Source organism: Haliaeetus leucocephalus, unplaced genomic scaffold (genome assembly GCF_000737465.1).
Source record: "Haliaeetus leucocephalus isolate CR32 unplaced genomic scaffold, Haliaeetus_leucocephalus-4.0 Scaffold13, whole genome shotgun sequence".
NCBI classification, from domain to species: Eukaryota; Metazoa; Chordata; class Aves; order Accipitriformes; family Accipitridae; genus Haliaeetus; species Haliaeetus leucocephalus.
In genome coordinates this window covers 1,563,897-1,583,417 of record NW_010972449.1, presented here as the reverse complement: position 1 = coordinate 1,583,417, position 19,521 = coordinate 1,563,897, and the positions used below count along the sequence as shown (strand labels likewise).

The 19,521-nt window shown below is 41.1% G+C and overlaps 1 protein-coding gene across 3 annotated transcripts in view; it reads left to right on the top strand.

Annotated features, from left to right (window-relative positions):
- TAOK3 (TAO kinase 3) overlaps positions 1 to 19,521 on the top strand; it is a 93,642-nt gene that overhangs the window by 58,718 nt on the left and 15,403 nt on the right. For 2 of the 3 annotated variants that reach the window (XM_010574325.1, XM_010574333.1), the window contains exons 12-14: positions 4,848 to 5,015; positions 7,949 to 8,155; positions 18,097 to 18,231. In XM_010574325.1, the coding sequence (XP_010572627.1) occupies positions 4,848 to 5,015; positions 7,949 to 8,155; positions 18,097 to 18,231 (510 nt within the window). The remainder of the gene's footprint in view (positions 1 to 4,847; positions 5,016 to 7,948; positions 8,156 to 18,096; positions 18,232 to 19,521) is intronic. The other variant, XM_010574344.1, reaches the window with a different exon arrangement.

Below are 19,521 nucleotides of genomic sequence, written 5' to 3'. Positions count from 1 at the left end.
CGGGGTGCTCTGTACTGTCCTGTCTTGCCTGGTTTTTTGGCAGACACTGAAGAAGTTCAGGAAGGTTATCTTGACCTTTTTCTTCTAGTAATGCTAATGTGAACATGATTAATTCTTTATCTGTTCATACCTTTTGAATATGTATCTTTTAATGATCTTTCTGCCTGATCTCAGTTCAGCTCTTGTTTTTGCTCTATTCATGTAAATCATTCATTTGGGCCTTTCTGATCCACTTTTTGGTTTGTTTTTTTTTTTGTCTAGTGTTCCTCTGGCTGGACAGGCATTTATGGCACTAATATACATATCGTGAAATGTTATTCCAGGTGTGGTTGTGTGGGAGCTGGGAAAGGCAGGCTCTGCTCTGCTCTGTGGTGTTACAACAGGAGGTTTTGATGCTGTGTTCTGTTGACTGCTGTCTGGTGCAGAAGTCCTGACAAATGTATTGATAGGACAAGGGATAATGGCTTTAAACTGAAAGAAGGCAGACTTAGATGTAAGGAAGAAGTTCTTCCCTGTGAGGGTGGTGAGGCACTGGAACAGGTTGTCCAGAAAGGTTGTGCATGCCCCATCCCTGGCAGTGTTCAAGGCCGGGTTGGATGGGGCTTTGAGCAACCTGGTCTGGTGGAAGGTGTCCCAGCCCATGGCAGGGGGGTTGGAACTAGACGATCTTTGAGGTCCCTTCCATCCCAACCCATTCTATGATTAGTGCCAACTGTAGATCCCGCCTCATATTATTACTTACCAAACATACTCTGCATCTGTTGTTGGTTTTTTTTTTAGTAGTGGATTTCCAGACATCACATTTTTTTCAACTTCTCTCTCTAGTCATGCAGTGTTGTATTTTCTATCTGTGTTTCTGATCTCCATTTTCCAATCATCTCTGTCCTAGATGGGTTTTGAGCAATTGCTCTTGTTTCATTAACATCTTGTAACGTGTTTGCTTCTTTTCTATATTCATGCATCATACTTCACTGTTAAAAGTAGCACTAACAGGATAGGCCTAGGTTAACTTCTTCCCCAATTAAACCACCAAACCCAAAAGTTGTTTATATCCCCTTAATAGTTTCTATACTGAACCTAATTAATTAGAACTTGTTTTGGAAATAACTGTACCATTTTGGAAGGTGCCTTGTACAGGTTCATAATTTCCAAGAGCATGTAGGAGGGGGACCTGTGCTGGGAGTGATGTGTCCAAAGTTTGCCAAAGTTTTGTCAGTGAATCATAAATCAGTTCCAGTTTAAGTCTCAGTTTACCTGAGAGGTATAGGAACTGCTTATAGCTCCAAGGGCTTTGTGTTTGGGAAATTCAGGAGCAGCCTTCCATTAGAAGGTAGGGATGTGTGAAATCCTGTCCAGCCCCTTTTCCATCATGCTTTTTTTTTTTTCTTTTAAGTATTTCCTTTCTTTAAAATTGATTAGTGGCCCTGCTATTCCTCTGGTTGCCGTACATAGCTGCTGGTGAGAATTGCATTGCATGCTGCTGTTCCACACCAGGTAAACAGGATTCAGTTTTTCCTTAAATATTTGAGCAGAGGAATTGCTAGCTCCATTGAGCGTTTTGCTTAATTTCTACAGTAGGTTAGATTGCTGCTCTGTGTCTACCTGACAGCCTTTTCATGCTGATTTTTGTTCTAAGGCTACCATTCAGCCTTTGTTTTATGGCTTCTCTTGTTACTCTTTCAGCTCAGTAAAATGCATTTTCATGGATGTTTCTGAGCCTCTTGGTTCTTGAAGAAAGAAATCGAAACCCTGCGCTCTTTACCGAACAGCTAGCTTTGCGTTCGCTTCTGTCCTTGCTTTAAGCCTGGACCATATAGAATATTTAACTCTCATGCCTTCACTCTCCAGGTAAAGGCTGATGAACGAGCTTGTTTGTACTCTCCCTTCAGTGCCTGGTATATTTTTTTTCCTGTGATACATTTGTGCTGTGGCACATAACCAGCGTTTTGTTCTCTGGTTCTGCTTGCAGCACCCTGACAATCCTTTGACCAGCTAATAGGTTTATGTTGTGGGTTTCAGAATGATTCATTCATGTGGATTGGCAGCCTTTCTGCTCTCTAGGAATAGTGTAAGTTCATTGAAGGATATGATTTCATGAGTACCTTAGGTTGGAGTCTGTGCAAACAATCGGATCTGAGATCTTATTCTTAAATCATGTATATGCAGTCTTTTTATTTGGTTTAGACTTTCAGAACAGTACCCTAGATGTTCCCTCCTGCAGTAGCTCTCCCTAAAGCTTGTTAGACTGTAAGATTGAAGACTTTTTTGTCTTTTGAGGGTTTTTCACTTGTCTGTGGTAAACAGGGGTAGAGCAAATTTTTTGTGGCCACATTTTCCTAGAGAACTGAATTTTAAATGGGGTATTTGAGAATGAATTCGGTTTCCCTTCACTATCCCAGATGAAAATAGTCAAATGACTGTAGTGATATTAAAATGCAGTTGAAATAAAAAATAAAAAATAAACCCCCCAAACTTCCAAAACTCTCTCACTAATATTTTTTCACTTTTAAAGTGAAAAGCAATTATACAATTTGTTTTAAACACTTTTTTCCCTGTTTTTCTCAGCTTGCATGACGTTCCCAGGAGACTTGCGTTACATTAGTCACTCTTCCAGCCAACTTGGTACATGCCTTTAGACTAACCTTTTCCCCCCTTTGAGTCCGTTTTGGTTTTGTTGTTTGCTTTTGGAGAAAGTAGACCAATTAAGTCCTTTCAGCCTTCATTTCTTAGAGTTGCACGGTACCTAGCAGAGGGTTGCCTACATCTCTTATGTGCAGTTTTGACAATTAGATAATGCAAGTAACAGTCAGAATTGTATTCTTGCTATGCAAGACCCTTTTGGTTTTCACTTCTGTGCATCTGCCCTATGGTTTCCATGTGGCTGCATTCTGGTATTTGAGTAGTGCTTGAATATGAAGGACATAGTCTTTCCAGTGAAATGAGTATTTGCACTGCTAAAGAATATGCATAAACAAGCAGACACTGGACATGTAGGATGGATTTAAGTTCAGGACTGTTGTTCCAAATGCATTACTGCTTTCTAAAAATTATCTACAATGAGATAAAAATTATTACCTTTTTTCTAATCATAGATAAGCTGCAGATTGTTGCTGTTCATAGAGAAATAAATGGTGGTTATCTGTGTTGAGGAGCAGAAATTATTCATTTTGCTTTTGTGTGAAATGATGTTTAGAACTTTTAGCTATAATTCAAAAGTAAATATCATCACTACTAGCAAAAAATTGATAGTGAGATGACTAGCCGCCCCCATTAGTGCATTTGAGTTTTACAACAGTTTGAATTCAATTCAAAACAAGAAATAAGCCTGTGGCATGATACTGTCCGTGTTATTTACAAAGCGTTAAAAGAAGATCAGCTTATCCTTTCAGCTTTTTTGTATGTAAGACTCCTGTTTTAAGGAGGACTGGGTTTCATGTATCAGTTACTCCAGCTGCAGTTGGATGTATTAGTTCTTGAACTTGAGGAATGGCAACATGTCTAGGGTAGAGGTGCTTTTCCCTGTCCTATGGGACCCTGAGTTCACCAGGTGTGGAAAGATCTGTGAAGCCAAGTGGGCAGACGTGACCCTCCTGAGAATTTCTTTGCAGGTAGGGTTCAGCTGTTGAGGGTCTCTAACAAAAGGCCATCGTGGCATTTGCAATACAGGGTAGAGAACAACTATGTTGCCCATTTCTCTCTTTCACTGTTAAAGTTTCCAGAAGCATGTAGAAGATGTCTGTGCCTTCTGACCATCTCCCATGGCACATACTAAGCAACATACCCAGCTGTAGTGATACCATATAGAATATTGGCTAGTGTATACTCAGGCTGTCTACTTTAGTCAAAGGTTAATGGGAAAGCTGCAAGGCTTTCATACTCTACTGGTAGCTGTACAGTTCAGGAGAATGTATCTATGAAGTCAGAGAAGAGCTTTTAATCATATACTTCAATTCCATTGAAGAATTTATTGTGAAGCCTGCACTTAAAACCTGCACTTCTAGTACCTCCTTAGCAGGAGTTGGTAAGAATGTGATTTTACTTTAGCTACAAATGTTTCAAGTATAAAAAAAACAAACAAACCTTGCAGTCGTCTTATTGGTTTTATGTATGAATCAAAACAGATAGATGCAGGATAAGCTTAGGCAGGTAGTCTTGCATAATCAGGATTGATTCTTCTTTGTCCTTTATGCATTTTGTTCATTGTAAAGTCCTATGCTTTTGTAAGGTTTGAAGTGGCACCGTCTTGTACCTGGTATGCTTCAAGTGAATGAGCTCAGGAAGGGACAAATCAGCTGTGTTGCTTGGAGAGCTCAGAACACCTGACCCTGGTCCAAACTGTTTCACTTCAGACAGAAAAGTGAATAAGGGAGTCGGGGCCAAAGAGACCTTGCAAGGGGTCAGCCAAACCTCATGCCTCTCCATCCACTCCCCAGCTTCTCCTGCTGCTGATGTGCCTGTGCACATGCGTACACAGGCACATTAGTTTCAAGCAGCAAAGTGATTTTGCCTCACTTCTCTGCACTCTACATTTGATTGAGTTCTGTGCTTAAGCAGATCTTTTGACTTCTGAACAAAACGTTTTGCACCTTATGCCTCAAAGCTCATAGTGCGTAGCATGATCAGTTTGGTTATTTGATGTCGTGGTGAGCCCAGTCGGTGTATTTCAGTGCTCAGTGTGTTTGGAGTCTTTCATAATGGGTATTACTAATTACTGAATATGAACAGACCAATTACTGAACATGAACTGTCTTTTCAGGTGTCTCAAAAAAAGTCACTTTGTCCCTGTTTTTACATCAAACATACTAGTGTCATGTCTGAAACCATCTGTTTTATTTCCTTTAATTTAGCATGATTTTGTTCGCCGAGACCGACCACCAAGGGTACTAATAGACCTCATACAAAGGACAAAAGATGCAGTACGTGAACTGGATAACCTTCAGTACCGGAAAATGAAGAAAATCCTTTTCCAAGAGACACGGAATGGCCCACTGACCGAGTCTCAAGAAGAGGAGGAGGTACTTTTATTTTGTTACCCCATTTGCACTGTTATAATTTTAGGGCAAGTGAGGTGTTCCTGCCATTAGGGGAGCAGAACAAGCACAGCCTAGGTGAGGATGCAATCCATGTTATTGGAATATCATCTGGATCAGCAGAAAGACAGGATAGGGTAATGAGCGATAATAGGCCTTACTCAGTGTTAGATGTGCATTTATTGGCAGCTTTAAAACTTTGGATTTATTTCAAATGGTGGCCTGCCTTCTGAAAGCTTTAGGGAGAAACTTGTTTGGAGGGAGATTCTCTGTGAGAAGAAAGCATCTCACAGCCTGTGTGAAGGAGGGTCTATTGACAGTCCAAGCTTTTCTTTCTCATAAGTACAGTCAAGACCACTTGATTAATGTTAATATTTTTTTCAATTGCCATAACTTTACTGTAAAGTAATTGGCCTACCATGAGCTGAAAAGCAAATCACCAAATTAGTAAGACTTATTTTTAAAAGTTCTTTAATGTTGAAGAAGAAAAAAAAGTTAAAGACGTAAAATTCAGCTTCAGTTTAAATCTTGTAATAAACAACCCACTTAATCAGTTTATGATAATTGACACTAACTGTGGCTTAGAGAAGGAAACCAGTCATTTTTCAATTGATGAGCTTAGGTGGAAATTAATGTCATTTAGTGCAGACACATTGGGTAAATAAAATCCATGACTGGTTCTCAATGAAAAAAATTGACAGACAAATTGATGTTTGTATTCCTTCTTCCTGCAGTATAGCTAGATAATACGCAGTGAGATGCCCAAGCTCAGCGTATAGTCAGGGGCTTGGTTTTGAGGTTTGTGTATGTCAAATGTTCCTTTAAAGCTAAACCAGAGCTCTGGTTTAAGAAATGGGCGAGCCTGGGTGTCAGGTAGGAGAGCATACAGAAGGAGGGGACTGGCACTTAGCACTGTCCTTCACTTTGAAGGAGATGCACAAAAGGAGCAAGAACAGCAACCACTGTGATTAAAGCTACGAAGTGCTAACCTCTAGCTAGCCAACTTCTAAACTTCAAGCTTAGTTGGGGGGTGGGGTGATTGTCAGACTTTTGCACTGAAACCTTCAAGCTTTTTCTACCCATGTGTGAAAAGCTGTTAGAAGGGTGACAGGGTAGGAAAGCGCAAGGGAATGGGTTCCCCACTTGGCTGTTCAGCAGATCGGAGCTGAACAGCTAAGTGGGATACATGTGGTAGTAGTTGACTCCAGGATGTATCTTCTTCTGTTCCTCCTGTCCCCACTCCTCAAAAGAGAGGAGGGAAAAAAGATATTGCATCTCCAGGAATTAACACTCTAATGAAGCTCACACTCTGCATGTGCACAGCATGCTCTGCACTGTGTTTTACCACTGAGCTTGTGTACCATGAAAGGAGGTTGTATTGCTCGTGTGTATCACTAACTTGGCAGTGAAAAGAAAACCTAGCACGTGCTTCAGTTACTACTTAACTGGTTAACAGAAGCTGCTCAGCTGTTAATGCCACAAGACAGTTCCTTTTTCTACCTTAGACTTTCTAAGGTGGAAAAGGAGCATTACAAATCTTTAACACTCAAAATATTACTAATGCTTTCATCGGAGCTCTTGCAAGGAAGTTAAGGTCATTTGGAAAGTATTCAAGTCAGGAAGTTGATGTTAAGGTTGCATATGCAATCTCATCTCTGCCCTTTGTGCATATACATTAATTAATTGCATAGCCATATCCTCATCTCAGATGGTTCGTTATGTTATTTCTTTTGCAACTTTTTATAAGCATCCTGGAAATATTTTCATTCTCATGTGCATACGTTCTCTCTAAAAGAGTATTATTTTGTATTTTGGATTTTAAGTGCTCTCACGCAGGCTCTGAATGATCTGCTGATTGCTTAAAAAAATAATCACACAATCAAATACAAATCTGTTGAGTCTGTCAACTTTATCTTTCTGTCAGTTTCCAACAAAATGAGTACCCTGTTAATTGATTTGTAATGTAATTCTCCCCAAAATCACTTTGGAGGCCAGGACAAACTGGGTGCAGTAGCAAGCCATTCATTTTGGTGAATCAAGGCTATTTTGGACCAGGAACTGAAGGACATTCAGAGTTCTCAGTCCTCACTGTGAACTCCTTGCAAGCCTCTTCAGTGCCACTAGTTAATTACAAAGAATTCCATAAATTCTCTTAAATCAGTCCAGATTAAGCACATACTTTGGGATTACTGTGCTCATATGAGTATGCAACAAGAAAAAAGGCTGCTAACTTCTAATATTAGTCTGTAGAATCAAAAATATGTCCTATACGAGGAATATTTATTTACGTATGGCTACATTACAGCAGTTTTAATCACTGTAGTAATGCAGGCTCTTCTGAATCAGCTGCTTTAAAGGTGAATGAAGAATTTATCTTGGCCAAAAGCACAAGATTAAAGGGGTTTTTAGCTTGACAAAATGTAATTCCTGACTGCTTGGGACATGGAGGTTAAAACCTCTACACCTGTTAAGCACCATGTGATACTTATCAAATAATAAACAAATGGGTTCATTGTCTTACATCTTTTCTGATTCACAAAGTGTGTTGTAGCATATCCTGACTTGGAACACTGTTTTAATACAAACTTAGATCACTCCTTTTAATTATGAGACTTCTCCGCCAGCCATCCAGTATTCCTGGATGTCTCCTATTCAAGCCAAGAGCCATGCCCAGGCTTACTGATATGTAGAAAAAACTGACTTGAAGCCTGATGTAGTAAGGGGAAAAAGCAAAAGCTGACTCCCCGTATGGAGTATTTCATAACCCAAGCAACCTTGAGAAACGTAGTTGCTAAAATAACGAGCAAAGAACCTTTAACTCTGCAGAGCTGCCTTTAAAACAAACTTTGGGCACTGCAGGCACATGCTGGGCAGGTGATCTCCTGCAGTATTTGTAACTGATGCCCCTTGTTTTATAGGACAGTGAGCATGGATCAAACCTGAGTAGGAAGATGGACAGTCTGGGCAGCAACCATTCCATCCCAAGTATGTCTGTGAGCACAGGCAGTCAGAGCAGCAGTGTGAGCAGCATGCAGGAGGTCCTGGATGAGAGCAGCCCTGAACTGGTCATGATGCATAGTGACGAGAGCACAATTAATTCCACTTCCTCCGTTGTTCATAAGAAGGTATGTTCTCTGGTGCTCTCCATAGTTTCCTGCAGTCCCTGCTATTGCTCACGTTGGCTCACCTGCGTAGGGCCCAACCATCAGCGTGCTGTGGTCTTGTGCTGAGCTATCTGCTGAGAGCAGGAGCTGGTGCCGGGCTTGCCAGAATCAAGTTCTGTGTTTTTTCTTTAAAAGCTAAACTGCATTTAAATAACCTCTGAAAATAAAAAGAGGCCGCTAATGGAAGGTAGTGCTGTCAGTGTCTAGGCAGGGTTGGCACAGATTTAGTGCATGCCTCCTTACCCAGCCCTGCATGTGCACTTCTTCATCTCTGCTTGTAACATCCGTCCTTGTTTCCTTGTGAATGATTGTTCTGTATTATGTAGTATGGTGACAAGTGGTCATAGCAGCTAAGCTAACCATTTACCAGTCACAGTGTATGATTAAAATCTGCTTGCACTTTGATTTCCCTCATGAGAAGTGGAAGTGTGCAGAACTTTGGACCCTTCCCACGAGGTATGTTTTGAGTCAAGTTCCACTCAATGCTTTTCTGCTCTTTTGCTGCATGTTGTGATCTGTTGCCTTTTGTTTTCTTAATGCTAGATATCAAGCTAAAGTTGTCTAGCTGTAAGTCAGCATCTAATCTAAGATTGTTTGACTAAAATAGTTTTGGCTTGGCCTTAGCAGTGTCATTTGCTAGTGGGCAGTAAAATGTAGGTTGTTTGTGTGAGTGCGTTCGCAAAGAGCTTCAAAGTGTATGTATGCTTTTTGCCAGAGGAGCTAAAACATTACGGCAGCATGAGAAGTATGAATTTCTCATTTGTAAGGTTACAGTAAAGCCTGGTTTCAACTAACTAAATATTTGTAAGCAATTTTTCCTCCTGAAATACTGTGTGTGTGTGTGTAATTGCATATTGAAGCGCTTATAAAAGGGAGCTCTCAAGAAATTTTGTCTTCAGCTAAAGATTGCCTTACATATTTAAAGATACTGGCAGATAAGTTGCATAGGTTTCAGGGGTTTACATCCTTCTGAAATACATTCGCAGTAGCACCTTTGAGAAGATTTTATCTTCACCTTTCTGAAAAAACAGTTTTAGGTACAAAATGCCAGCCCAAGGAACCATCGTGAATGAAGAACGGTGCAACTGATTATATGTTTTGGGTGGTTACAGTTGGAGCTCTTTCTCATTTCGTGTACGCTTCAGAAATGTGTATTAACTTTAATTTCACATTGTTAAGTAGTCCTATTTATATATGCATTAAAATAGAAGTTTGAGGGACAGATTTACACAGTAGTCATATGTTACAATATTGCTGACTGATCAATGTCATTACAGTTGATGAAAACAAAATGTGAGCCACTCCTACCAGACATAAATTGCGATTGTGAAAGAAGTGGAGTTCCTGCTTGTTTTAAGAATAATATTTTGGTTTACAGTGATTGTATGACACCTGAAGTACAAATACAGGAAGATTTCTGATGCTATGAATTCAGTCCTCTTAAACTTCTGTATAGCTGTTTTTTTTCTTGAGATTAAGACATTCAGTTGGCTAGAATGCATAAACATGACACCCCGTGAAAGTTTTTGTTACCTGGTTTGAAAAAACAGGGTCTCTTGCATACTTGTAACTGAAGTATTGTGAAAGAAATCACCTGTAGATCACTTAACACAGGTGTTTTAGGGTAATTTTGGAAGCACAAAACCCAGGTCTGCACTGATGGTCTCTACAAAATAGTTAACAACTGGCTGTGATTACTGATTCTTGCAGTGGAGTAGGTACCTTCTCAATTGGCAAATGTTACCTTCCACTGTATGTATGCATAAGGCAAATTTAGACTATGTGTAGCAAGATGTGTTCCAGTCTACAAATATATTGTTTTAATTTAGTACATGATTTTTTTTAATTCTCTGTTACTTTGGGGAATGCAATTTTAAATGGAAAACTCCTTCATGTGTATATTACATATATATTAATACATGTAAAAAGACTAAAATTGGAACAGTAGACTTCAGAGGGTTTATATACACATACATCCCACCCTATTTTCAAGGTAAAGTTCCTTATTCTGAAAAGACTTCAATTTGTCTCTGTGCTTGCTTTAACTGTGTTTCTGTAAACTGTGATGAAGCTCAACCACACAACTTGGTTTTGTTCTAGCAGGTGAGAAGTAGGGAGTGCTGAGTTTGGTAGCACTCTGGAGCCTAATCACAGACAAAATGGAAAGAACCTGGAGTTCAAGTTTAAGCTTTTGTTTTGCGTTTAATCAGCCTTTAAAGGCTAAAAAGAAAATACTGATGAATATAATTAGCCAGCTGTCTCCATTATGTGGGCATAGGGTCACATATGAGATTGTTTTGACATGGGTCAAATCAAAGTGTTGTGTAAAATTATGGTATTCCGCAAATGTGTTAATTAACAATCTCCGGATGTACCACACTGTGTAGAATGACCAAGATGGCAAAATTGCCTAGACTGTTGATATTTTCTAAGGCTCAAAGCTCTAAGTGTCAGAGGCCTTTTGATTTCTTTGGACCACAGCCCCAGAATGTCACATGCAATTGTAAAGTGTAGGATGAAAGAGTCTGTGGTCATGTGTGAAATGTCGTTCCCAGCCTTCAGTGCTTCAGGCTGCTGGTTGGTGTGAAGAGCCAGTTTGGAGTGGCATTTACTTGGTGTAAATCAGGAGCAGACCTCAGGCTCTCACAGTATCACCTGTGCAGCGCTAGGCTGGGAGAAGCTTCAAGTATCCCTATCAAGCACTCCTAGCATCTATACTGTGACCAGTTAGTCTGAGACAGAGACAAAGCATAAGAAAGAGGCTGATACAGTAAAAGCATTTGTAAATAACGTTTTGTTTGTTTGTTTTAAACAGCTGCTAGTTGGCTGTAACATCCAAAAATGTTTTGTGGTCATAGGGTAAGTGAAATGACCTGCTTCTGATCTGGTTAATTTTCACTGCCTATACTAGATCTTGATAGCCAAAATGCTTGGGTTTTGCCTGATGGAGAGTAGCAGCTGTGATAAATCCTCCATGAAAAGCAGGCACAGACTCACCCCTTCCACAATACAAAAGCTTTGGGGCAGCAGTAGAGCTCCATGTTTCTGAACTTGTGCTTAGAACAAAGGTGACTCCCACCTATGAGCAGAGTAGAACTTGTAGATTGGAAGAGAAATCACTGGACAGGAAGAAAATAATAAAAAGCCATAATTGAATGTGTAGCTTGTTATGTAACTTAGTTTATAGCTGTGTCCTAAACTCCTGAGAGGAAAAAAAAATTGCAATAATGTCTGCTACTCAGGCAGGAAGCCTGCATCCTCCCTTCCTGGGATCTCAGTCCATCTTCAGGATCAAAGACTGCTTTCTCGGAAGGATGCCTTAATCGCCACCAAATTCGTTACAGGAAATTCAGATGTGCAGCTTGGATGAGCTGTCCTGCTAGAACTTTTCCTTGCCCCTTTCCGGGTTTCAGATTGGTGACCTCCTCCACAAAAGTCACAATATGGTCAGTGTAGGAGTTCTAGCTTTCTAATGTCTCTTTTGAAGACAGTTAACATAACTGTGCTTCTCCATCCAAGGATCATCTTGCCTATGGATACACATTCTCGTGCCCATCTCCTGTTGGGAACTGATTCAGGTGTTCAGCTGCGCAGGTTGAGAACTGAAGAGTAAATTGCAGCTCTGATGCAAATCCAATTGTATCTGAGCGCACACAAAAAAAGAAGACAAAAGGGGCAGGGAGTTAAGTTCCAAATACACTGTGCTTCAAAGACACATAACCTGGATCTTAAAAGCAGATAGGTATCAGTTAATTCATCTTAAAATGAGGATGAAGATTTTGTCTCCCTAAGAATACAGGCATCAGTTGATGCATCGTAGGTAGTTTGTCATCTGCTTTGTTCAACTGCTGGTATATGTCTGTGTGTGTACAGGTGGCTTCCCAGAAATATTATCTTGTTGTCCAAAATGAATATGCCAAGTGGTAGGATTTAGAATGATCCCACATGGTATTATTTTATTTCCATAAAACTTTATAATAGTAGAAAAGGTTGTTATCTTTTAATCTAAACAAAAAGCCAGTACAGTTCTGTTTTGTTCAACTGCAATACAGAGTTGTTGCTGTTACTTACTTCAACCTTAAAAATCATCAGTACTTACAAAGATGAAACTTGGGCAATAAAAATGTCAGAGAAATCCTCTGATTAAAATCTAGTTTATAACAAAAGGATGAAAAGAGGATGTTCATAGTTGATCATCACAAATTCTTGCCCAGCGTCTGTAATAAAAACATACTTCTGTAATAACTGTTGCAACTTGAGTGACTTTCCAAATCCATTAAATTAACCTTTACGTGTCACCTATCGCTGCCGTGATTAATATGCAGGGTTCATGTTGAATTCTGTGGATGGAGAGTGCTCTGGCATGGCAGTTCTGCATGAGTTACAGCTGAGGCAAAGCTGAGGGTGTTTTCCCTACATGTCAAGATTTATGATTCATACTTGGAAAAGATGTTTTTATGAGACTTAAAGGATATTTAGGGAATGACTTACTGAGTTTTGGCTTGTATGTGCCAGCAGTGATGACCCCTCGTGTACCCTCTGGAGTCATGTCAAGCAGGTTGGTGACATGAAGCCTTTTCCTGAAAGACTCTTGATAGTTAAGCCTCTCTGTAGATTATCGAGGCATTTAGTGCAATGTATTAAAATGAACGATGGCACACTGCTTCCTTGCTCTTTAAATTCTTAGAAGGAAGGGATTTGCTGCAATTCCATTAAAGTCCTTACTATGGCTCAGAAATTGCCTTTCCTATTTGTCTAGGAGACTGGCAGTCCTTTCCAGTTAGTGAATCCTCTTGTGTAAACAGTGTTTGTGAAGGTTTTTATTTGGTGCGCATAACAAAAAATGCTATGTGCAAGTGAATGCTCCTTCTGAGGTGAAAGTTTAGATGTTTCAGCTTCAGGCGAGTCCAGTGTGATCAGAGTTTGCAGTTGGGCTGTATGTTAGTTTCCAAGTCAGCTGCTGAAGACAATGGGACTGCTTTCTCTGTATTTTGTTAATTCTTGTGTTTGATTCTTTGTCAGTGCAAGGGTTGCTTCAAACATATAACAACGTTACATGAAAAAATGTAAATATCAAATGCAATTTATAGATCCGTCTGCCTGGTTTTGCTGTGATTAAAATCTGAGGTGAAATTCTCATTGATTTTTTTTTTTTTTTTTCTGTAGGAAAAGTCCTGTCTACCTACTGAGTTGTTTTCTGTTTGCTTCTATACCTTGCTTGTTCCAGTTGTCTTCTGAGCAAGTGTTTTATTCACCTAGGAAGTTTTGTTGCAGCAATGTGTGCGTGGGTTTTTTCCCTAGCGTTTCTTGGAACAAGCTACGTCTTCCTCTACAAAAACAAAACAAAAAATTATCTGATCAGTGTAATTATTAAGTGTTATGAGGAAGGAGTCTAGTTGGAATATCTTGAACGTAAAATGAAGATACTGTTAGCAACATGCTGTTAATGTTGCTCTTAAAAATGCGTGGCAACAGTGTTAAGCAGATATTCCTGAAATGTTGCGCTGGTGTTGGAGGCAGTGGCTGGTAAAGCCCTTTTTTCAGTGAGGAGGATGAAAAGACAGCATGTGATAGAACTGGCATGGGACTCTAGAGAGCTCAAGTTTTTACTCTGTAGGGTGACCTTGGGCAAAACTCACTGGTTTGAGCAGAAACCCATGTGCATTGTAGGATGCTCAGACAATACACCAGTGGTAGCTCTTTAGATATCCAGCTGGAACCCACTTGAATCAATTTGTATCTGAACAAATATTCTGACTGCTTCTCTGTATTTCTATTTATCCAGAGATTAATTTCTACAAGAACAATTTTTGTTTGTTTGTTTGGGTGGGTTTTTTTAGGTTACTTATTAATCCATAATATATGTAGGAGTCCTGCCTTTTGGGTTTTTCATTGTTTTTGCGAGACTTGCTCTTTACCATCTGCTAAGTAACTGGAAGCTCTACCAGCTCTCTGATTGGATAATACTGTAGAAATGTTTGAGAATTTTTGTCCTGACAAATATGATCAGCAATTTCAAAGCCAACACCCAGCCAAATACCCCCGTTTGTTGTGATCAACTTGAAAACTGTTTATGTAGCAGATAATACAGTCAGACGAACAAATTATTTCTGTAGTAGGAGGTTGAAGATTCTAGATTATTGACCCTAAATAGAAGGATTGTAGTGGTTTAAGGTGAGTTGTTATCTGAGCATGCCTGAAGTTGTATTCATAAAGCAAATATTGCAATAAACACAGAAAACAGTTGGAAAGTGAAATACACATGAAGATACATTACTTTAAAAACAAACCAATGTTTGAACTGCAGATTTAGGGCCGAGAGATACCCTGACACAAACTTGGTGAGTTTCTGGGGTACTTTTGATCAGATTTTACTTACTGAGTAACTTGAGCTGAGATGACAGTTTTGTATCTTTGTTTCCCACAAACCTGGAGCTAAAAGTTTGAAACAAAATCTCTTGATTTGTGCCAACATCTGAAAGGAGAGATGATTGCAGTGTCTCTTAGCAAGCTTATTGGAGAAGAAAATAAAATTAGAAGAGCAGAAATCTATTTTCTGGGTTTGTAGGTAGATGTCTGTTGTAGAAGCCATCAGTCACATTGTCTGAGGAAGGCTGGTGGAAATATGGCTTTTCTTAGGTTTATCCGGCAGGTCTCTGTGGTAGTGTAACTTGCTAGATTTGGTAACTCTTCACGTCAGGTGATTTTATTTCTGGTAGTGTGACAGTTTTTCTGAAAAATGTTTTGCCTGTTAAGGTTGCATGGGCTTATTTGAGAGTTAATAGTGGTTTCCTGTCTGATGCAGAAGCCTCAGATTCCAGATTAAGGGATGCCAAGGACAACCACTAAGGTTTTTGTCCACTTTAAAATTGGACCTTTTGCTCAGTTGCAAAGGAATTTTCCCATTCCTTGCCCAGCTCAATTTGAAATGGAGAATGCAGTTAATTTGCATTCCAGAAGGGCAGTTAGATTCTGCTGTGAGCTTCTTGTGTGCACTGAAGTTACTAGAAGTCCCATAAAACAAGACTGGGATGACATTCTGCCCTCTTAAGAATCCATCTCTTGGGTAACAAAGTAACCTACAGATTAATTTCTCCTATGTAAGAAATAAATACAATTTCAACTTGTCATTTTAGGTGGTGTTTTGGAGCATTCTGAAAAATCTGAATGCCCACTTTAAAAGTCTTTTTTTCAGTGATTTGCTGCTTCTCTGGTTTTAGCATTTCACGTTAACCCTGGCATACCAGTGTAATGGAGAGAGGGACGAAGGTCCAGGGATTGGGATATTGCTAGCAGACGTTAGGAACCTTGTATGTTTACATGTGCTGCTGCAGGCTTTGTGTATGACCATGGGTAATATTTGTCCTGTCTGCACCTTAATTTCATAGCTACAGCAGAGGAATAGTAGCTCCTGTGTACTATCATTTCTCTTCAGTCTTCCATGCTTCAGATGAGTAAGTCTTGTATAGATCTTTACCACAGGACTTTTTTATTCAGCTTTATTTTTTTATGAGGTGCTCCAGTTTCAGCCTGTAACAAAGGAGTTCCCTTTTGCAGTTGCTGACTCCCTTCCCCTTGCTGCAGCTTGCTTCGTACCAGTGCATTTACATGAGGCTGTGTTTGCACTAGCCCCAAAAGATTCAGGTTTATCTCTGCAGAGCTGCTTGTTGGAGAGCGAGAGGCCAACTTCAGCATTGCTTTCTAGCACTACCCCTTGCCTGGCTAGGGGGCTGTTGTGCCGGAAAGCTCCAAAACACATCACTTTTTAGTTTGGTATTTCTACTAAGGTTAGTAGCCAGCCCATCTGCTTTGGGTTATTGGGGTATCCCTGATTGTATTTCAGGGTCCTCCTTATACCTACTTGATGGGCAAGAGTGCTGCAAAGCTGTATAAAGCTTGGGATTGGTATTCTTCCAGTGAAGCCATGAGTCCAATTACACTGAGTGATACTGTTAAACTTTAATGAGGATTTTTTTTGGTATGACTATTGTAAAGCCTAAGATGTACCTTTCTCAGGAAGGCGTGTAAGTCTGAGAGCCCTGCCTGTTGTATGAGCATGCACAAGTCGAAAATCTAACATCATCCCAATTGCCAGTAATTGCCCTTCTGTAATTCTGCCTTCCCCTCTTAAGACAGTGCAACAAAAGGTCCAGTATAAGGGCGGCCAATATAAAATGAAACTGCAATTTTCTATTATACTCTGTAGCCCTACTACTTCTGTGGAGGACTGTTCTTTTTAACTGTTTTAGCTTGGTCTGTCTCCCTTGGGTGGGTATGGAGGAGGTGGTACGGACTTGGCTCTGCGATGGTCTTGGACGTTGTTGTCTCTCCATGCAAAGGCAAGTGAAAGGTGAGCATGGAGCGTAAACGCTCAAGATGAAGAATATGAGAAAAGGTATTGGGTTTAAGGCACTTTAAATCAACATGTTGTCCAGCTCTTTATATCAGCATTTCTGTACCTGTTTGGCTTTTGCTTGAAATCATTTACGGAATCATATTGAAAATGGCTGAATGTGCGTGGATCCAGACTAAAAGCAGCTAGAAATTGAGGACAGCAGAGAGGGAAACAAGTGTCTGTAGAGTGGGAAAGGAGCGTTGGTACGACAGCAACGTCGTAACGGAAATGCTACTCCATATCGGCTGGTTTCTCACCATGGGGCTTTCTGACCTTACTGGTGTCTGCTCTGGCATGGCAGGGTGGCAAAGCTGCCTATGCTCGCCTGCAAACACCGGGTGCATGGAGGCAGCGAGTCACTCTGATGGAGCCAGCCGTTCTCTGCAAGGGTTGGAGTCTTATGTTTGCCTTTTGGTATAGGCCTTTGCTCACATTTGCAGCCTTTATTTTGCAGCCTTGACAGCTGATGTAATTCAGGAAGAATCTCAGTTTTCCTTAGAGTTTTTTCAGAGGGGGAGTTTGAGTCATGAAACTGTGGTAGATGGCAGCGTGGCAGATGTGCCAACGCTGGCTACCATCCCTGGTGTCCAAAGGCTGCTCCGTCCTGAAGGCATAGCCTATGGGTGCACTGAGTTTTGGCAGTCACCATTTCAGTTAGCAAGATTGTGGTGGTGTTTTTCACCGGCCTTTCTGATTAGGGTCTCTCCTCTATACGTGTGACGAGAGCATTGTTCTGTTGGAAAATTTGCGTGCGCCGTTTTGCAGATGCACAGTCGCTCCTCGCGAAGCCTGGCCAGCGAGCAAGAGGGAGGTTGTACCGGGAACCATTCGTGCTAAAACCTGTGAGCTGTTGCTTTAAAAGGGGGGAAAAAAAAAAAAATCCTTTGTGGGCTGTGGAGAGAAAGTGCTAGAACTGTGCAGGATCATGACTGGAAAGCAGGATCCCTGAGCGGTCACGGAGGCTTTCCTGGTCCTCTCCAGCCTGCCATGGTTTTAGCCAGGATGCTTGTCCTCCACAGCAGATAGCAAACAAGAGACAAAGAAACCCTGTTGAGGACGAACCGGCAAAGGGAATGAGGCAAAATGTTGCTCTTGTGTTAAAAGGGAAAAGCATCATCTTTGCTAGACATGGAAATCACGTTTTTAATGGGATTGCTCGGTTGCAGTGCTTGAACCCGACCTTTCTGAGGAGTCCGATTGCTCTGCATCGCTTTATGCTTTTGAGTCCTTTTTTTTTTGCACATATGTAATACTGGAGGTTTAAAAAAAAAAAAAAAAACAGCCAGGGATTCAGAAGGCATCCTGCTAGCGATCAGCTGACACGCCGAACCCAAGCCTGCAATGTGTTGCTTATTCATTTTGTACTGTGGGAGCTGCCGGGGCTAGCAGAGAGCTGAACTATGCCTCTCAAACAGCGGCGCTTGTGCAGACAGAGGGGTGAGAGAGAGGCAGCCGCCGCGGGAAGAGCACAGCTGGACTTTCTCCTTGTTTTTATCCATTTCTGCAGGATCATGTATTTATAAGGGATGAGGTGGGCCACAGGGATCGCAGGCCTGAGGTGCGGCCTACCCAGTCAGTGCAGAATCAGGCCCTCCACTACCGGAACCGAGAGCGCTTTGCCACAATCAAATCAGCATCTTTGGTAAGCAGCCACCCCACCCCACCTCCTCTCATTCCCTCTCCCTCTGCAAAGGGGTCAGGGATTTTTTTTTTTCCTCTCCTAATTTTTCTGTTGTTGTTGTTGTTGGCATAGCAACTAGATATTGCACCGAAAGATATTTTAGCTCTGTGTGTGTGAGATGTAAAATGCAGAATATGTTTGATTTCTATGTCTATTTCCAGTATATGTGAGATAAGCCACTTTCCTGGGTGAAGTTAATATCATCTCAGATTCCCCCCCCCCCCCTTCCACCTATCTCTTTTATTAATATGTTTATTTGCATGTGCATAAAGTGTGTTTATGTGCTCGTGTGAAATATGCTTAAATGCTATGGAGATGCAGATGGGTTTTGAAACAATAAGATTGCTGCTTCCCGGCTGAGCTGCTGGCTGGTTGTTTTTTTTTTTTTTCATTCATTCATTTATTTCAAGCAACTGTACCGTGACTGCATTTTTCAGCTTGATCCCTAGGAAGGATTGCTGGGTTGCGATAACGGAGAGGGCTTACAGCGGGCTGTGGGCTTACAAAGAGGAGGGGGATGGGATGAATCCATCAAGATTTGTACTATTGCAAATGTGATTGCTGTGGATGCCTTTGTAGTAGGGAAAGGGGTGTGTGCTGGAAGAGTTAGTTGTCGTGCCGCCTCCCCCACCTTGCATCTGCACAGGCTGCAGTCAGTAGCAACCTTTTTGATGGAAAGGAGTGAAAAATGGCCTTTTAAAGCTAGAATAAATGTAATCTTAAATATTTCAGCCCGATGGTATTAGAGGTCAGATGGACAGGGAGCATTAGAAAGTACCCACTGTTGGCCATGGCACTTGCTCAGTGCTATGACATCATCCTAGACCAACCCCGAAATTACACCAGTGAGCCCTCCCCTTCTTGTTTTACCCTGCCTGAACGGTGGGATTTTTCCTTCTATACCACCATTTCTTGATCCCCTGAATTGTTTCCCATTTCTAGATGCATTAGACAGAGTGTGTGTGTGTGTGTGTGACCACAGCTAAAGGTTGTGAGTGGAGGGAAAAAGCAGCAGCAGTGCCAGTAGCCAAAATTTTTCTGTGTGGTGGTTGCTGCTGCTGCTGTTAAAATCCAAAATGATGCTGTGGCATTCAGACTTCTGGCCAGAGGCTTCATGGGCTGACATTTGAGGGGAGCATCTGAGTTCCATCTTTTGCAGGTGTACTTCTGGGTAGCCATAGCCTGAGTGCTCCCCAGGCCAGTGTCCCCTGGCCCCCACCCCCCCCCCCCCCCCCACTGGCAGCGACCTAC